Source organism: Carettochelys insculpta, chromosome 31, assembly GCF_033958435.1.
Source record: "Carettochelys insculpta isolate YL-2023 chromosome 31, ASM3395843v1, whole genome shotgun sequence".
Classification (NCBI taxonomy): Eukaryota; Metazoa; Chordata; order Testudines; family Carettochelyidae; genus Carettochelys; species Carettochelys insculpta.
In genome coordinates, this window is record NC_134167.1 from 11,415,925 (window position 1) to 11,433,180 (window position 17,256).

A 17,256-nucleotide genomic window follows, 5' to 3' on the forward strand; every position below is an offset into this window, starting at 1 on the left:
AACGGAAGCTGGGCTGCAATATACAGGAGCTTCTGTGCTCTGAGGATCCATGAGCATCAGAATATTTCCTACCCTGGCATGGGGGTTTTCTTGGGGACTGCACTTACGGCTGCCCCATACGGCAGCTGGTTTCCCGTAAAACACTTGGCAATGGCAAGGCTGAGTCTGCCGGGCCTTGATGATGCACAGCAGCATGACTTCTCTTAGTAATCGGTTCCTCACTCCCCACCCCTTGGGGCGTCTCGTTTGCACACTGTGTCCCGTAAAATGAATACTTGAGAGACGGGGGTGGGGAGGAACTTGGCTGGCAGGAAATTGTCTGACTCACACTGTTCTGCAATCGGATCCGGGAGGCGTGTCAGGCTTCACTTCTCTTGTAAGGTCATGGTGGGGTTCATTTCTGCCACGTGCTTGAGCGCTCCAGTTGGAGGAGAGGGCTGGCAGCATCTCTAGGAATTGCTCCACATTTTGCCAGATCAGGGTCAATAGTAGTCATCTACACCTGAAATGCAGTCACTCAGAAGCTTGTGACTTGTAGTAATTTAATACCTGGCAGAATTTCTTCTTTCTTTCCCTATTAAGGGGGGAAGGCAGGAAATGACTTTTGTTCCCTGCTCTGCCACTGCTTCAGAATGCCACCTAAGACCAGTCATTTTGCCTCAGTTTCACCCTCTGTAAAATGGGGATAAAGACACCAATTTTGCAAAGCCTTTTCAAATGTATAGCTAACACAGCATGCTAGATAGGCAATAAGTATTTATTTGCTTCCTGTCCTACACTGGGACAGTGTCACTATGCGTCGACTCCTGTGTTTACATGGCTATCCACTGTATATCCGCAGGTATTGAATATCTATGGCTCATTTTGCAGATACAAATTTTGTATCCACGGAGGGCTCTTGCTATGTGCAGTTAAACAGCTGCTGCATCACCGACCAAAGCAACTACACTTTGGTCATGGATCAGGTAATAAAAAACAGATGATGCTGTATCACAGTTAGGTCTTGTCTGCTCTGCAGCCTCTTGGAGAATTTTTGATAATTGCTTTCATCAGAAGTTCTCAGAGTATTATTTTGTGCTTCAACATGAGTTGTTTTTTTTTAAATTTTAAAATAACTTTTTTTTTTTAGACTACATTTTTACTAAACTGTAGTTGAGATCAGCGTTTCCTCTGTTTTTTCCATGCATGCGTGGAATACATTTTGTTATGTGTACCCCGAGGCATGTATAGCTATGCACCAACAATAAAAACACATGCTGCCTGCTGTGGGCACTGCTAATCAGCTGGCCGGCACCTGAATCTCTCCCAAGCACTCATCTTACAGGGAACACTGGTTGAAACAGAGTAAAAATAAAAACCTAGTAGGGTTGCGAATGGGATCCTGGTATCAAGCAGAACTTACCCTGAAAGTTCAGGGTATTTGAAAGCTAGCCACAGACCAGGTGGTTGTAAATAGCTTGTCAAGTTGTCAGTGGAGCAGGTCAAACCAAAATCCCAGATCTGAAATGATCACTCTTGGGCTACTAAATCAGATTCAAACATTGCAGCTGAAACTCATCTCTTTTTAACACACATCAAACTTCCAGTCTGACCATCGCAAAATAGACCATTAACATGTTTTTAACATTAGATTCTCTAAATGCTTCTAAAATGTACAAGCAGGTCTGAGAACCATAGAGAGAAAATACCTGACAGCTGGAAACATTCTTAATTTATTTCCTGCCAGGTTAATGGATCTGAAAAAATCATCACAAAAATGCAGTGATTATTCATAGTAAAAGGCAAAGCACGTTGCTGTCCTTCAGAAGGCCCATGTGCAAAAGTAATTTAAGGTTCTTTTACATTAAAATAAACAGCCCGTCAGTACTTCCCATGTTGCATCATCTTTGCTATGCAGAACAAGAAAAGCAGTCAAGTAGCACTTTAAAGACTAACAAAATAATTTATTAGGTGATGAGCTTTCGTGGGACAGACCCACTTTGCTATGCAGGAAGTGGTTGTGCTTATTAGGAAAGTGCTGTCATAGCACGGTTTACAAAACATTCAGATGTAGTCAGATAAACATTGCCCATCAATTGAGGAAACAAAACCAAGACAAAAGAGCCATGTAACGGGTAGTACTGCTTTAATCCATGTTCCTTTTAACCATTAGGTTGAGTCTTCATTCCTTTTGCTTCAAGTACTATACCTACAGGGCAGATTTTTTTTAAGGCCTGGTCTGCACTAGGGATTAAAGTTGTTCCCAGATACACAATTCTAGCCACAATATTAGTGTAGCTAGAATTGACGTATCAGGATCGACTTTGTTCCCTTGTATGGATCAGGGCTCTTCGGGCTTGTGATGACATCCTTTATTCCACGTAGCAGCATGGAGTACCAGGGTTGATGGCTGAGCCCATAGAGACCCATTTTGCTGTGTCTTCACTGATGTGGTATAATAGATCTCCAGAAGATCAATCGTGGTGTGTTTGAACCCCCCCGTAAGAATAGACGTACCCTCAGAGATAACTTACTTCAACATTCTAACATCTAAATTAGTTATTTCTGAAAAGATGATTCACACTATAAGAGCATTTCAAAATTGAACATTTACACTAGAGGGCCCAATTTTGAAATAAGAGCAATGATGGGATGCCATCCCAGATGCCAATTAAGTCATACTTACCTCCGCTTAGTACACATCCATTTTGAAATGGGGGGGGGGTCGTCGAAAGTCATTCGTTTTTGGTGGCATTAGTATTTCAAGTTAAATGCCCTGTTACTCCAGAATAACAAGCTTTGCAGTGTGGACACAAAGTGTTTGGTTTGTTTTTTTTTTTGTGTGGAAAAAACGGTTTTTCTGCAAAAGAAAAACAAACAAAAAAGCACAAACCAAACCAAAAAATCCCGGGGTAGACAAGCTGTTATTGACTGTGTGGGAGATGCTGATTCTTCAAGCACTTGTGTGTCTGAGGTTTGTCTGTTCTATGCGGAAGATCAGCCCAATCAGTAGTTTGGTTTCATGTGTCTGGAAGAGATGTGCAAAATCAATCAACCCCTGTACTCTCCGCTATCATGAGGAATAAGGGAGGTCAGTGCACTCATTGCACTGAACTTGAGCAAAACTCCTCACATGCTGAACTATTTGCTGCATCAGGCCAATAAGGAATACAGTAAATATGAAATCAAGCCCCTTGCTAGCGTAATGTTTTCAAGAAGAAGCAGCTGATTTTTGGAGGGAAAGGAGAAACTTGATGGCTTGGTCATTGAGGAGGGTACACCTGTCCTTTTTTAATGCAGCAAAAATTATTCTCAAGTAGCCAACCAAAACTATCTGAGACTTTTTTCTCCAACCATGAGTTCCCTTGTTTTTTCATCAACCATTCCTCACTTCCTACCCCAAAATGTCCAACCATTATCCAGAGGTGAAATAAGTATGTATTTAAATTATTCACTTTCTTTTTTCTAATATGATGGAGGCCTCATAACATACTGGCAACAGAGTTTCTATAAGCGGACTGCAGATTACGGGAATAAGTTGTGTGGCTCAGGCTCATGTGTCCATGCAATCTGAATGGAGCTATGAATGTAAAGTTTTGCCATCCTTTAGATCTGGGGTTGTGGTCAGCGTTCCCTGTGAATAGAGCAATTGGGTTGCTACTTAAAAGAGATTCAGGTGCAACCTAGCTGATTAGCAGAGTATTCACCGCTGGCCGCATGTGTTTCTTCAGGTGGTGCACATCCATGCATGCTTTGGTGCACGTGACAAAATTTATTCCACCCATGGATGGAAAAATTACAGGGACCACTGATTGGCGTTATTCATAATCACTGCTGAGGTCTCTAACTGCTGTCAGCTGCTTACCTCAAAAGCTCTCCTCTAATATGAACTATGGAAGCCCCTTAACTTCTCTGAGGTAAGGGCTATTGTGGGGTGAAACAAGGCAGCTGTTCAACAGTTTAGGACAAAAACGTGGACAACACCATAGGCAGTTTTTCTATAACTTAATTTTTAGATTTGAGCTTTGTAGCTGAACAGTCTTGGCAATATTGTTGAACAGCCAGTAGGTTGGGATTCTTAATTTTTTAAATTCAGAATATAAAAGATGTTTGTTCTTAAATTGCCACCTACTTATTACATCCACTTTTTAGTTTTCTTCTCTAATTTTGATTCAGAATTTGCTTTTTCAGTACCTGCATACTAGCTAATAGGACAATAAGGAACAAGACACTAGATTGTTAGTGTCTCATTCTGCTGGAATCTTAAAAATTCTCAAGGCTTGGCTTTTGATGTGAACTTTTGTCTAAGTGCCCTTTTTTTCTCTGCTGTGTGTGCTATGCATCTGTGTAACACATTCTGTTTTAAACTCATGTACTACTACAAATTTTGCCACCCCGCCGGTTTCAATGTCCACCATCAACTTGTGAAACTTTTTTGTACTCCCCAAGGAATTTCTCTAGTTTACACCCTAGTAAGTTACTTTTTGAGCTGGACAATGATCTTAAAAAGGTGGAACAACCCAGGAGGATGTTCTTCCCCAAGGCAGTGTGACACACAGCCTGGCTGATCTGACTTTAAAAATCAAGCACGCTTCCAGTTGCCCTTCTGAGCTCTTGTTTGACTTTTCCAGCCCTGGGGACAGACCCGCCCCGAGCCCTAGATCATGAACTCCTGCAAAAGGTGGATTTAGGTATGTGCTTTGCCTGGTGCTTTCTTCTACTGTGAATGAGAGGAAGGCCCCATAATGAAAGGCCTGGTGTCTTTGTGATGGTATGTGGGCAGTGTCAGAACTCATTTCCTGTTAGTGAAAGTACATAGTTGGGTAAGGGGAGATTAGTGTTTGACTTTCCATGGCATGGTGGATAAAGGCGCCATAAAGGAATCTAGCTTCCTGAGAGAAGCCCTTTCAGATTTCACTATCTGCATTTTCACATCTGCCTGTCAGTTTGTCCTCTGCTGGCCTCTTTTTGTGACTTGTTTGTTCAGCACACAAGTCCTTTTCCTAATGAGGTCAGAATATCCGGGTTGCTGTGGCCTTATCTATGTTGTGATAGTGCTCTGGGATCCAGTCGCGGATCAGGGCCCTGTTATGCTAAGTGCTGTGCAAACACAAAACAGAGAAAAGTTCCTGCTCTGAAAATCCAGCAGTATAAGTAATAGTCTTGTTTTAACAAAGAGGTGTTTGCTCTTCAGGAGCACAATCCTTAGAGGGTGTAAATTGGTGTAAAGCCACTGGCAGCTGTGGAACTGAGCTGACTGAGACCAGCTGAGGTTCTGGCTGCAGTTGTATAAGCAACTAGAATGCAGTGTGGCTGAAAACACAGGGAATTAACAAGTAAAAGCAGCCCTTAAAATTTTCCTTCCTGTGCTCACCTTGGAGGTCATATGGCCACATTCATGAATGAGGTCACATCAGCATCCATCTGGCTGAGGAGATGCCAAATTTTCTCTTTCAATACAGCACTTTTGAAAGCCTTCCTCTTGATTTCTGGTGAAGTCTGCTATTGCCTCCTGCGAGCAGGGTGGATGGCATTTGCCTGTGACTTCACTGACACTTGTACTTGCCTTTTAATTTGTTCGAACTAAGTAATTTAAACTCCAAGGGGTGTTTTCAATCTGGGGGCTACACTGGGTTGTTTTTTATTTATTTATTTCTTTTCAGGAAAAAAATCCTGGTGTTCACACGGCAAAGCTTGTTGTTCTGGAATAACTGGGCATTTAACGCAAAATAGTAATTCCACCGAAACAAACGACTTTTGCCAACCCCTCCCCCTGTTTCAATTTCAAAATTGGCTCTGTGTGTACTAAGCAGAGGTAATTACAACTTAATTGGCATCCAGAGAGGCACCCCAGCATTGCTCTTATTTCAAAATTGGGCCCTCTAGTGTGAACGCTCCCTTTTGAAATGCTCTTGCAGTGTAAATGCTCTTTTCAGAAAGAAGAAGCCAGCAGCTTACCCGGCCCTGATGAAATATATAAAATTAACACTCCATAAGACTTAGTTTCTGGCCAGTTTTATAAGCCTTAAAGAGGAGTTTCTTGGGAGCTAAGACATTGGCTGGGAGTTGAGGATCTTGAATTCAGTTCCTGCTTTGGCCTCAGTTTTTCTGTGTGATCATGGGAGAGGAACATGTAGCCTGTTTTTCCTTTCAGTGGTGCTAAGCCCTGGATATGCTGCTTTAATGTTGATGAGAGTGATGGGGTGCTTGGTGATTTTAAAGATCAGATCCTACAGCTCCATGCCTCAGTTTCCCCCATACAACAGAGATCATCCTGATCTTACTGGCAGTTGAGGCTTATTTCCTTAATGTCAGAAGCACTGAGAGGCAAGCACAAAGCATTCTCCGTAGTGGCTGCGTTTCAGTGGATGAGTGTTGGCTGTGAGCTGAGCTGAGACATTGGCTGAATGTGCTCCTTCTTGATCCCTGTGCTGTGTCTGTTTGGAAGTGTAATGTGCTGGCTGAAAGAGTCCTAGTGGCTGGTCCAGACAGAGGACAGCAGCCTACTAGAGCCAGAAGAGTTAGTGCTTGGCTGTGTTGAAAGAGGCCTGTGCATTGATGCTTGTGGGCCTCTAGTTTAGTTCCCTGTGATTGGGAACGATGAGTTTTGGTTGTGGATTAGTGACGTCCCTGAAATTGCTAGGGTAAAGCATGTGCTTCAGTATTCTGCTGAAGTGGGGCCTTAATACCTCAGCTGCATGCAGTAAGGGTGACAGCCACCGTGGGCCCTGGGGCAAGGAGGGAGGGAAAGGCACAATTTTCAAACCCCACGCTGATTCACTGGCTTTCCTACACCTTTCAGATTGACAAATATCTCTACCACATGCGGCTCTCGGATGAAACCCTCCAGGAAATCTCTCAGCGCTTCCGGAAGGAGATGGAGAAGGGTCTTGGAGTAGATACCAACCCCACAGCCTCAGTGCAAATGTTGCCCTCGTTTGTGAGATCCACCCCTGATGGAACAGGTGAAGTGCTGCAAAGAATTCCTTGTTCTGTGTGCAGTGTGAATGGGGGGCACTGGAAGAGGAATGAGCTCTTCTGTTGCATGTTCATTCCCTTCTCTGCCTGATTCCCAATGGTTTTTTCCTCCTGGTGTGTTTGAAATAGGGAATTAAGGGTCTGATTTTACTCTCACTTTCCTTGGTGGTGTAATTCTCTTGATCTGTGGACAGTTACTCCTAACATTGCACTGGGGTGGGCAAGCAGAGGCATTCTGGCAGGACAGAAACGTTCCCAGGGAGATCACAAGGGGCTTTGGTAGCTCACCAGGGGTTTAACGAGAACAGTCACTTGCCAGAAGGCTAACTGACCTCTCCAAGGCTATAACTACACTAGGCAAAGTAGCTATAATTGCGTATCTGCGCTCAGCTGACTTGGCCATATATACTGGGGAAGGTCGAGGAGGGAGTTTCTCCTGCTGATTCCCCTTACTCCTTGCATCTTGAAAGGATCACGGGGTCAACTGCGACCCCTGAGTGGTCGATTTCACGTGTCCATACTAGATACGTGAAATCGAACCCTGGAAGATCGACCCTGAGTGAGTCAATCTTCCGGGGTAGTGTAGACATAGCCTGAGTGATAGAGGGAAACCTTAGTTCCCCATAATACACACTTGCAGTCAAACCTTTTAATTATTTCTTGCCAGCCACTGTTTTAGGCTAGGAGTGTCCAGAAACTGCAATGATTAATGTTTGGGATAAGAACCTAGACAGATAAAACAAACTTCTTTACAGGGTTTTCTCTCACGTAAGAGGTTTTTTCCCCTTCCAGGTCTGCTCACTCTGGCACCTTATTATTCTCCCTCTAACCACAACAATCTCTGTGCAATCACCAGTTTGAATTTAGAACTGATTTGTTCGTGTAACATCTCTCTAAACCAGGGGTGAGCAAATGTTTTACATTGAGCCTCACTTGCCATCCCTGCAATTAGCAGGGACCCCCCAACCTGTCTAAGGTAATCCAAACTGATGGAAATTTCAGTTATGTTCATATGGAAAAAAAAAAGGCCTTTTATGCATGTGCAAGAAAATAAGTCTGTAGAATGTAAAAACTTTATGAATCGGTATGTAAATGTAAATACACAGACATACAATCTTGAGATATGTTACTGTCTTTTAATGAGACTCATAACCCAGAGACCCAGCAGCTGATTGTGCTGTGCCCCTCTTATAAAATATCATGGACCCCCCCACCCCCCCAATGGAGCCTGCCTGCCAATTTGCTCACCAAAGTCTAAAGCATTCAGGACCAGGAATGCACCCAGCAGCTGGGATTGAGGTCCTGAGAAATGTCAGAAAATGTGCTGCTGACAGCCTGGCAAAGAAAGTTTACAGTTTTTGTGAGGTGAGGCAAAACCTACAGTTTTTTGGCTAGGAGACTTGGCCTTGGCTCCTCGTGTGGTGGGGAAGGGCCTGGCTGGCTGTCAGCAACATTCCAAATGCCTCTTACGTATGCTGGAATTGCTGCGATGCATGGTTCTGCTGTGCACTGAATGGTTTGCAAATATCAGACAGATTGAAAGGCAACAGCTGGAAGCCTGAGCAAAGACACGTCATTCCCGATCTAGGCTGGCTGCTCGACGAAGGGATGGCCACCTAACAAACATTGCAGTTTGCTGCCAGGCCTGGTTGTTAATTCAACTACAGTAAACCCCCAAAATGCATGATTTTGAGTTGCGCTTAACTTGCGTTAATGTGAGATAAGCACAACTTGAAGCCTCTCTGTGGCTGTCTGCCTGCCCAGTTCTCTCCATGTAAGTCAGGGGCCTACTGTATATCAGGTTGAGGCCAGTGTAGATGCAATAGATAAATCCTGGTTTGAAACTGCTTTAGTGAGAATGAATCTGCACCACCAGTAGAAACAAAACCTAGATGTGAGCTCTTTGCCAATCAGCTGGAGGGCATATGAATTTCCTTTGGGGCTGCAAAAGCACACTGCTGACGGAGCACTGTCCATGGCCATCTTAGGAATAAGAATAGTGCTGAGCTGTAAACTCAGCACTCTTCCTCAGTGGATCTCCATGTGCTTTATAAAGGTGAGTTTCATGATACCTGTTTTGCAGATGGGAAAACTGAGGCACAGAGAGGGAATAGAACTTGCCCTGGGTCACCCAGCAGGTTAGTAGGAAAGCCAGGAACAGGACCCAGATCTCCTGACTACCAACCCAGAGCTCCATACACTAGGATATACTACCTCCATTTACAGTTTGAGGGTCTGATCCTGCAAAGTACTGAGCCTCTTCTACTTTTGAAAAGCCTGTGGGGATTAGAAGGCTCTCAGCACCTTGCCCAATCTGGCCATATATTTGTACTGTTATTGTTCAGATAAAAATCAAAGGCATTTCTCATCTGATTAATATGTGGTACAAACACAAGGAAACTATAGAGATCAAAAGACAAGATATAGGCAGCATCTTGCTGTTAGAATCAAAGTTTTCTAGGGCAAGGGACTGGTCTTACAGGTGCATAGTTGGTCTTTGATCTTGGTTGGGGCTGCTAGGTATTATCCTACAATAGTAGTGACAGCTGTGCTGATGAGTGGAGTGTGTTAGTAAAGGTTCAAGATAAATGACTGTAGGGGAATTGGATATGGGATTTGATTGTTCCTTTAAAGAGAACACTGAGAGATTTTACGGTACATCTATACTTACTGGGAAATGGACCCATCTAGTAAAGACGTACAAAATCGATCTCTCTGGGGTCAGCAGTTGACGTCTCATGAGGAGTAAGGGAGGTTGATGGAGAAACGCTCCTGTCGACCTCCCTTGGTGAAGACAGACCTTACTGTCAGCTGCAAATACATTGATTCTAGCTACACAATTGACATAGCTAGAATTGTGTATCTGCTGTAAGGTCTAGTGTAGATCAAGCCTGAGCTTCGGGAGAAGGAAGGACTTCTGTCTTAAAAGCCAGGGAGTCCATTACTTGTAGACACGGTACAGAGTCGCCTCCAGCCCCAAACGAATACACTAGAAGGAGATTTGGCAGTTGTTTCCCACAGGTGCTGGCCTTGGCAGCTCCCAGCAACAGAGCTGAGCATAGGTGCTAGAACTATTGTGCTGTGTGTGTGGGGGGGGGGGGGGGGGGCGGGGGGTGCTGTAGCAGCCCCAGGCCTGAAATGATTTCCATTATAGGCAGGATTTACCGTAAGGTTTAATGGCTCTCACTATAAAAAATTGTTCCCGCATCCCTGGAGGTGAACACTGGGGAGCCGTAGGGTAGATGGGAGGATGGCATGCCTCGTTCTGATTGGACAGCTGGGGAACAGGTTGGTACCTGCTGAGACAGGCGAATAGCTGGATGAGTGAGGGGCACGTAGGGGATCTGGAAGACTGTGGGGCAAATCCCTCTGTGCTATAAGAGAGCAGAGTGCCTGGTGACTTCAGCGGGCCTGTATTTGCATGTGTCTTTGGCTCAAAAGTACGTGACGACCTCACTGGCACCTGCGTAGAGATGTGTGCGTAGAGACGACCAGGGTGGGACCAGCTGGCTAGCATCCGGGAGAGGGAAGGGAGCAGGAGGAGGGACTGCACTAGAGAAGAAGGCACCTGTCTCCATTTCCCCTCCTGTCTCCAGCTGCTCTGCCGTTGCCTTGGGTATTTCCACTTGCTGCCTCTGACTGTGGCCCAGTCTACGCTATAGGGGCTCCAGCCACACAGCAGTAGCTCTGCAGCAGCTCTGCGGCTGAGAGGTCCTGCCATAGGTACTTGCTGCAGTGACACGAGCGCTGTAGCCACGGGTTTCTGCCAGTCACGTCAACATACCCTGACTGAACAAACCCAGTTCTTTCCCTCATAGATCCTATTTTCTTGACCTTTAATCACAGTCTCTGGGATCGCTGGGGGGACCTGGCGTGGCACAACAGCTGCGATTGGAGGGATCCCTCCCCTACACACGCTCCCTGTGGTGGCAGGAGCTGCTGGGAAGTGGAGCGAGTGATTGCACTCCATTTGCTGTGGAGGCCTCTGAGCTCTGCTGCTGCCCCATGCCAATCCCCCCCACCCCGGTGGCCTCCAGGGCTGTGTTCTGGGGAGATAGGGTGCCATGAGGGGGGGAGGACAGAGCGGGGTTTGGAGGATGGGCTTGGGTCCACCCCAGGCCATCAGTAGTCTAGGGCTGGATTGCACAACTGCTCTGGCTGGAGGTGGCCTGTGGGCGGTGAGTTTGAGACCCCATCTTAGTGGGAATTGGTGTTAGCGGGAAAAAGGATGCTTCCCCTGTAGACCAAGGCTGGTAGTAATTGTCTTATACAGCGTTCTCCATCTGTAGAGCTCAAAGCATGTTACAAAGGCAAAGAAGCATCATTAACCCCACAGGAAACTGAGGCACAGAGTTAGGCAGTGGCAGATGCTGAAAGAGAGCTTCTGTCTCCTGACTCTCTGGCCAGCACCCTATCCACTAGGCTGCAAACTCCCCTGTTGCGATAGAGGAAAAACAAGCTGACTGGCCTTGTAATCTCAGAGTGTTTAATTGTTCAAGCTGGATCTTCAAGGAAATTTTTACTGCTCCTCTTGGTAGCTGGCCACTACCTGTTTTTTTGCTCTGAATACCATAGGACCAGCTGCTGATCTACCGGACTTTTGAGATGGGTCAGCTGCATGTGAACAAGCAGCTGTCTTCTGTGCCCAGAGGATAATTATATTATAAGCTGGCTTCTGCCACTCACACTGTTTGCTACCTGTGGGGTTAGGTGAGAGTAATTGTGATTGCTCTTGCAGCAAGTCTAACTTTAACAATGGGCTGTAATACAGAAAAGGAATCTAAGGCAAGTCTAGTGACATATTTTACAGGAAAGTGGAGTCTGATCTAAATGTGTGTCTCTGCAGTTCGCAATAGCCATAGGGTTTTCCCCTATCATGTGAAGCAACTTCCACAATGCTTGAAAGTATTGGTGATATGTGTCCAGTTCCTTCTTCTGCAATTCTCTTGCAGTTAAGCTACTTGGATTTTGCTGGCCTGAAATGGAGGAAGCATTAGTCAGGAAGGAGCAGTGTTAGTTTGCACAATCCTCTTATGCCACACCTTCTTTATCAAGCGAAATGGCTCTTCAGGGCTATGAATGTGCAGCTGAATGCTTTCTGTTCTCACCAGCTTCGCTCCACTGCCTTCAGTAGTGTTTCTTCTAACTTGCACCACAAAATCAAAACAAAAAGCAGTCAAGTAGCACTTCAAAGACTAGCAAAATAATTTATTAGGTGAGCTTTCGTGGGACACACCCACTTCTTCAGACCATAGCTATGGTCTGAAGAAGTGGGTCTGTCCCACGAAAGCTCATCTAATAAATTATTTTGCTAGTCTTTGAAGTGCTACTTGACTGCCTTTTTTGATAGTGTATAGGCTAGCACAGCTCCCTCTCTGTTTCTATGCACCACAAAATGAGTGAGAGGAGATTCAGTCATTGTGTTCTTGCTTAGGCCCTGAGCAAACCCAAGTCAGGCTGGACAGAATTGTATGCTGAATGACCAGGTTTTAATCTCTAGAGGCTTGGTTTGTTTTCCAAATACAGGTTGAACCTCTCTAGTCTGGCACCCTCAGGACCTGACTGGTGCTGAATGAGAGAATTTGCCGGACCATGGGAGATCACTGTTCTCTAACAGCATTAACAACAATTATGCTGCTTACTGAACTCCTAGACGTTAAGGGGTAAATTATAGCTAAAGAATCACACAGAACAGTGAGAGCCAGGGCTTGCTCACACCCATGCTAAGCATCTCTCTGGGTAACTAAAATCATGCCTGATTATGGATGTTGCCAGATGAGAGAGTTCCAAACTAGAAAGGTTCAACCTTTAGTGTAGGCAGATCACATCCACCACCAATCGATTGTTTTACTTTCCTTTGAAATCTGTGGTAGCCAGAATATTTTGTGCCTTTGCTTTCGCCTCATGGGATGGAATTCTGAAATGTCATTTTCATTCTGAAGATGTAATCTCATTTTAATATATCGTCCTTCCCCATGTTATCCTTGACGGATACTCCATTGCATATACGCATCAGTTTAATGACCAAATAGGTGTTAGACTACTACAATATATAACGTGCCCGAATCATTGAATCATAGAATATTAGAACTGGAAGGGAGTACCTCAGAATATTCAGATTAGGATTTTCAAAGAAAACTAAGGGAGTTAGATACCCAAATCTCATTGAAAATCAAGGTACCTTAAGTATCAAAAATTCTGAGGATCTTCTGGAGGGCTGATTATTATTTCCAGCATTCTGAGCATTCCTAACAACTGAAGTAAGTGAGAGAATAGTGTGATTGCCCCACCTGGAAAAGCCAGCTGATGACACGTGAGTTTGAAGGATTTTAAATATACCCTAGTTTATGGAAGATTTCTGATCTACATAAAACTCTGATATTTAACTGTACACAGTACTGATAGAACCAAACAGAAGCATTGACCATCTGATGGTAGGTTTTTATTTTAATTGTCAGGTTACACTACTTAACTTACTGGCCCTGAATCTGACTTCACTTACTCTGTTTACGCTGATGTGAGAGTGGTACAGTAGGGGCTCTACATTTGCGAGGGTTCCATGTTCAGAACCCTCCCAGATTTTGAGATCTAACTGTATTAGGCTACTCCTATAACAGTGTCAGGCTAATTTGCACGTAAGTGTGGAATTTTAGAGTGCTTCCTTTTTTTTTCTTTGTTTCAGCCTGGTTCTTTTACTAGAATGATCTAAACCATATGAAATAATTGCTGCAGTATGTTTAGTTGTTGGATCCTCAACAATGAGATTGTAACAGGAACAGAAAATTCATTGAAAAAGCCGTGTTGTGGTGTGTATTCCCTCTGCACCCTACCCTTTTGTTTCCATGTTGGACAAAGTCTGGAGCGGCTCCAATGTGTCTGTCTCTGTCACCCTCCTCCCCTCCCAACTTTTTTTTTTTTTTTTAAAAACTGATGAGATTGACTATTCCAGATCACTTCAACAAACCTGTGTTTTGAGTCCGGGGAGTCTGTGTCTGCATGATCGTGGAATTCTAAGGCCTCTAAAGGCCTTGTTCTTTGCCAAGCATTGCTGACACTGACTCACCGTCTCAAAAACTAGCCACTTTAATTTTAAGTTTTAAAAAAAAAATCTACTGGTACCTCTCCCAAGCTGTAGGTTTTTATGTGAGCTGATGTCTCTGGTGTGTAAATGCTGGAGCAGAGCACAATGTGATTAGCATGGTGTAAAAGCTGAATATTATTTGGAAATTCAGAATTTCCAGATCTGAAGAAGTGGGTCTGTCCCATGAAAGCTCATCACCTGATAAATTATTTTGTTAGTCTTTAAAGTGCTACAGAACTGCTTTTTTCGTTTTCTGAATAGAATAGTTCCCTGCTGTAGGAAGGCTTTGGGCTATTGTTTCTCAGAGAGAGGACAAGTTGCAAAGTTGTGATCAGGGTTCTGGTTTGAAGAACTCCTCTATGTGCTGTGGCTTGGTTCAGGCTGTGGGGTAAAGGTAAGAGGTGCTGTCTAAATGGTGGTTGCTAAATAATGACCTAACCAGCTTGGAATCTGCACCTTACAACATGCATTTCATTAATTAAGGCGTAACCAGATTGTTGCAGTCTGGGCAAAACTTCCGCTGCTTGGCTTACGAAGGAGGAAGAAAAGGAATTGGCAGGAGGGTGTCCTGGAGAATCTGGCATCTGTTTCTTCCTCCTTTTCTTGGAGACCAGCCACCTTCTTCACAAAGCCCGCTAGTCTCAGGGTATGCCTATACTTACGGCGGGTCCAAAGTGCTGTGATTGATCCCTGAAGTTTGATTTAGCTGTGTTTGTGAAGACACTGCAAAATCAATCTCCTCTGGACTCAGCTGTCGACCCTGGTACACCATTCTATCACACAGAGTGAGGGCCATCGGCGCAAATCCAAAGAGCCCCAGTGTACACAAGAGCAGGAAGTCGATCCCGGTGTGTCAATTTTAGCTATGCTAATGGCGTAGCTAGAACTGCGAATCTGGGATTGACTTTCGGCCTTTGTGTAGACCAGGCCTCAGGAGGCAGGGATCAAAGTCAGAACTACTGCAAGGCAGTGCACTGCCTCTGACCCTGGTGTCCCACATGGCATCACACACCCCTTGTCGCTAATTTATTCAGTTGATTCAAGTTTAAACTACAAAAAGTCCTGTGGCACCTTATAGACTAACAGATTTATTGGAGCATAAGGTTTCGTGGGTAAATGCAGACGCATCTGATGAAGCAGGTCTTTGACCATGAAAGCTTATGCTCCAATAAATCCCTTTGTCTATAAGGTGCCATAGGACTTGTTTTTGCGGATACAAACGAAAAGGGTTACCTCTCTGATACAAGTTTAGACTAGCTTTGTTGTGGCAGCTGGGGATCTCTGATGCCATGCAGAAGGATGACTTAGATGAGATTTTGAAGAAATTACCCCATGAGGGTCTGATCTTGGCAAGTTATTAGTTTCCTAAGAGCATGAGGTACTTTTAATAGGAGGTTGCGGGTGGGAGAAAGGAGCAGCTTTACAGAAATGAAAAATTCTTTCAACTCTGATTTTTCTTTTTTTTTCTCTCAGCTCTCTCACTTCCCCTGATACCCCCTAAAGTTCTTCGAGTATCAACCCCATAATTGTCTCAGCTAAGCTTGTTACTGTTGAATACCTTTCAGATGTGGACAGTAAGCTGTCTTTTCAGCAGAAGTCAGGGGAGACAGTAACTGGCCCTGTGTCACTGGAATACTAATTCACTGCATTATTTGTTTCCACTCTAGCTAGCTTCTTTATAAAAGCCTCATTGGGCCCTTTGCAGTTCTGAGTTTTGTAATCCATCTGGAGTAGATAGCACAGCAGATTTATTTGCATTCAGAACTTAAAGGCTACGTCTACACTAGCCAAAAACTTTGAAATGGTCATGCAAATGGCCATTTTGAAGTTTACTAATGAAGCACTGAAATACATATTCAGCGCCTCATTAGCATGCGGGAGGCCACGGCACTTCGAAATTGGCACAGCTCGTCCAGACGGGGCTCCTTTTCAAAAGGACCCCAGCTACTTCAAAGTCCCCTTATTCCCATCTGCTCATAGGAATAAGGGGACTTTGAAGTTGCTGGGGTCCTTTCAAAAAGGAGCCCCGTCTGGATGAGCCACGCGGTGGTGAGCCTTGTCAATTTCGAAGTGCCGCGGCTGCCGGCATGCTAATGAGGCGCTGAATATGTATTTCAGTGCTTCGTTAGTAAACTTCTAAATGGCCATTTGCATGGCCATTTTGAAGTTTTTGGCTAGTGTAGACACGGCCAAAGAGTGCTGAATGCAGGCTTTTCATCCCTCATCCCAAAGTTAGATATTTAACACACCATCTTTCATGCTACCAGCACTCACGCTACTATTAAACTTTCTTATCCTAAACTCAGCTGTGGCCCATAATGGTGCCTGGAAAAATAAAGATTTAGTTTAAAATATAGAATTAGCTTCTTGTCTTCTCTGGGATAGGGGTTCAGCTTGGGAACACTTGTGGATTGTTGCAGGTTCCCTAAATCAAAATCATTTAAGGGAGGCGTGCTCCAGACAAACTGTGTTTAAGCTAAAAGTTCAACAGAACAAGTCAAATCAGGCTGTTATCGGAGCCTGTCTCGTCTGTGTTTGTGTTGTAACTCTCCACTAACGGCAACCAAAATATTCAGATAAACTTGATTCACTTTCCCTCTCTGCTTCTCATGCTGGTAGATAACACTGCTCTCCAGTAGTAGATGATTTATTCCGCATCCCATCCCTGTGTTGATGAAGGATTTGGAGACAGCCTTGAGATTTTGGGTTGTGTGTCTACCTTGTGTTGTTTTCAGCCTCTCTTCTTCCAGTTGCTGTAGGATCCGAGCAGCTCACAATCTAAGGTTATGTCAGTGAGAGGCAGCCTAGGCTAGTGAGTGGGCTGCATGAACCATAGAATCATAGAACACTAGGACTGGAAGGTCACCTCGAGAGGCCATCGAGTCCAGCCCCCTACCCCAATGGCCAGGACCAAGTACTGTCTAAACCGTCCCTGATAGACATCTATCTAACCTGTTCTTAAATATCTCCAGCGATGGAGATTCCACAACCTCCCTTGGCAATTTATTCTACTGTTTGACCACCCTGACAGTTAGGAACTTTTCCCTAATGTCCAACCTAAACCTCCCTTGCTGCAGTTTAAGCCCGTTGCCTCTTGTTCTATCCTCAGAGGCCAAGAAGAACAAGTTTTCTCCTTCCTCCTTATGACTCCCTTTTAGATACCTGAAAACCGCTATCATGTCTCCCTTCAATCTTCTCTTTTCCAAACTAAACAAGCC

General features: G+C 44.5%; 1 protein-coding gene across 1 annotated transcript in view; it reads left to right on the forward strand.

Annotated features, from left to right (window-relative positions):
• The window catches only part of HK2 (hexokinase 2), a 59,630-nt gene that overhangs the window by 6,839 nt on the left and 35,535 nt on the right, over positions 1 to 17,256 (forward strand). The window contains exon 2 of the mRNA XM_074981941.1: positions 6,782 to 6,944. Coding sequence (XP_074838042.1) covers positions 6,782 to 6,944 — 163 coding nt within the window. The remainder of the gene's footprint in view (positions 1 to 6,781; positions 6,945 to 17,256) is intronic.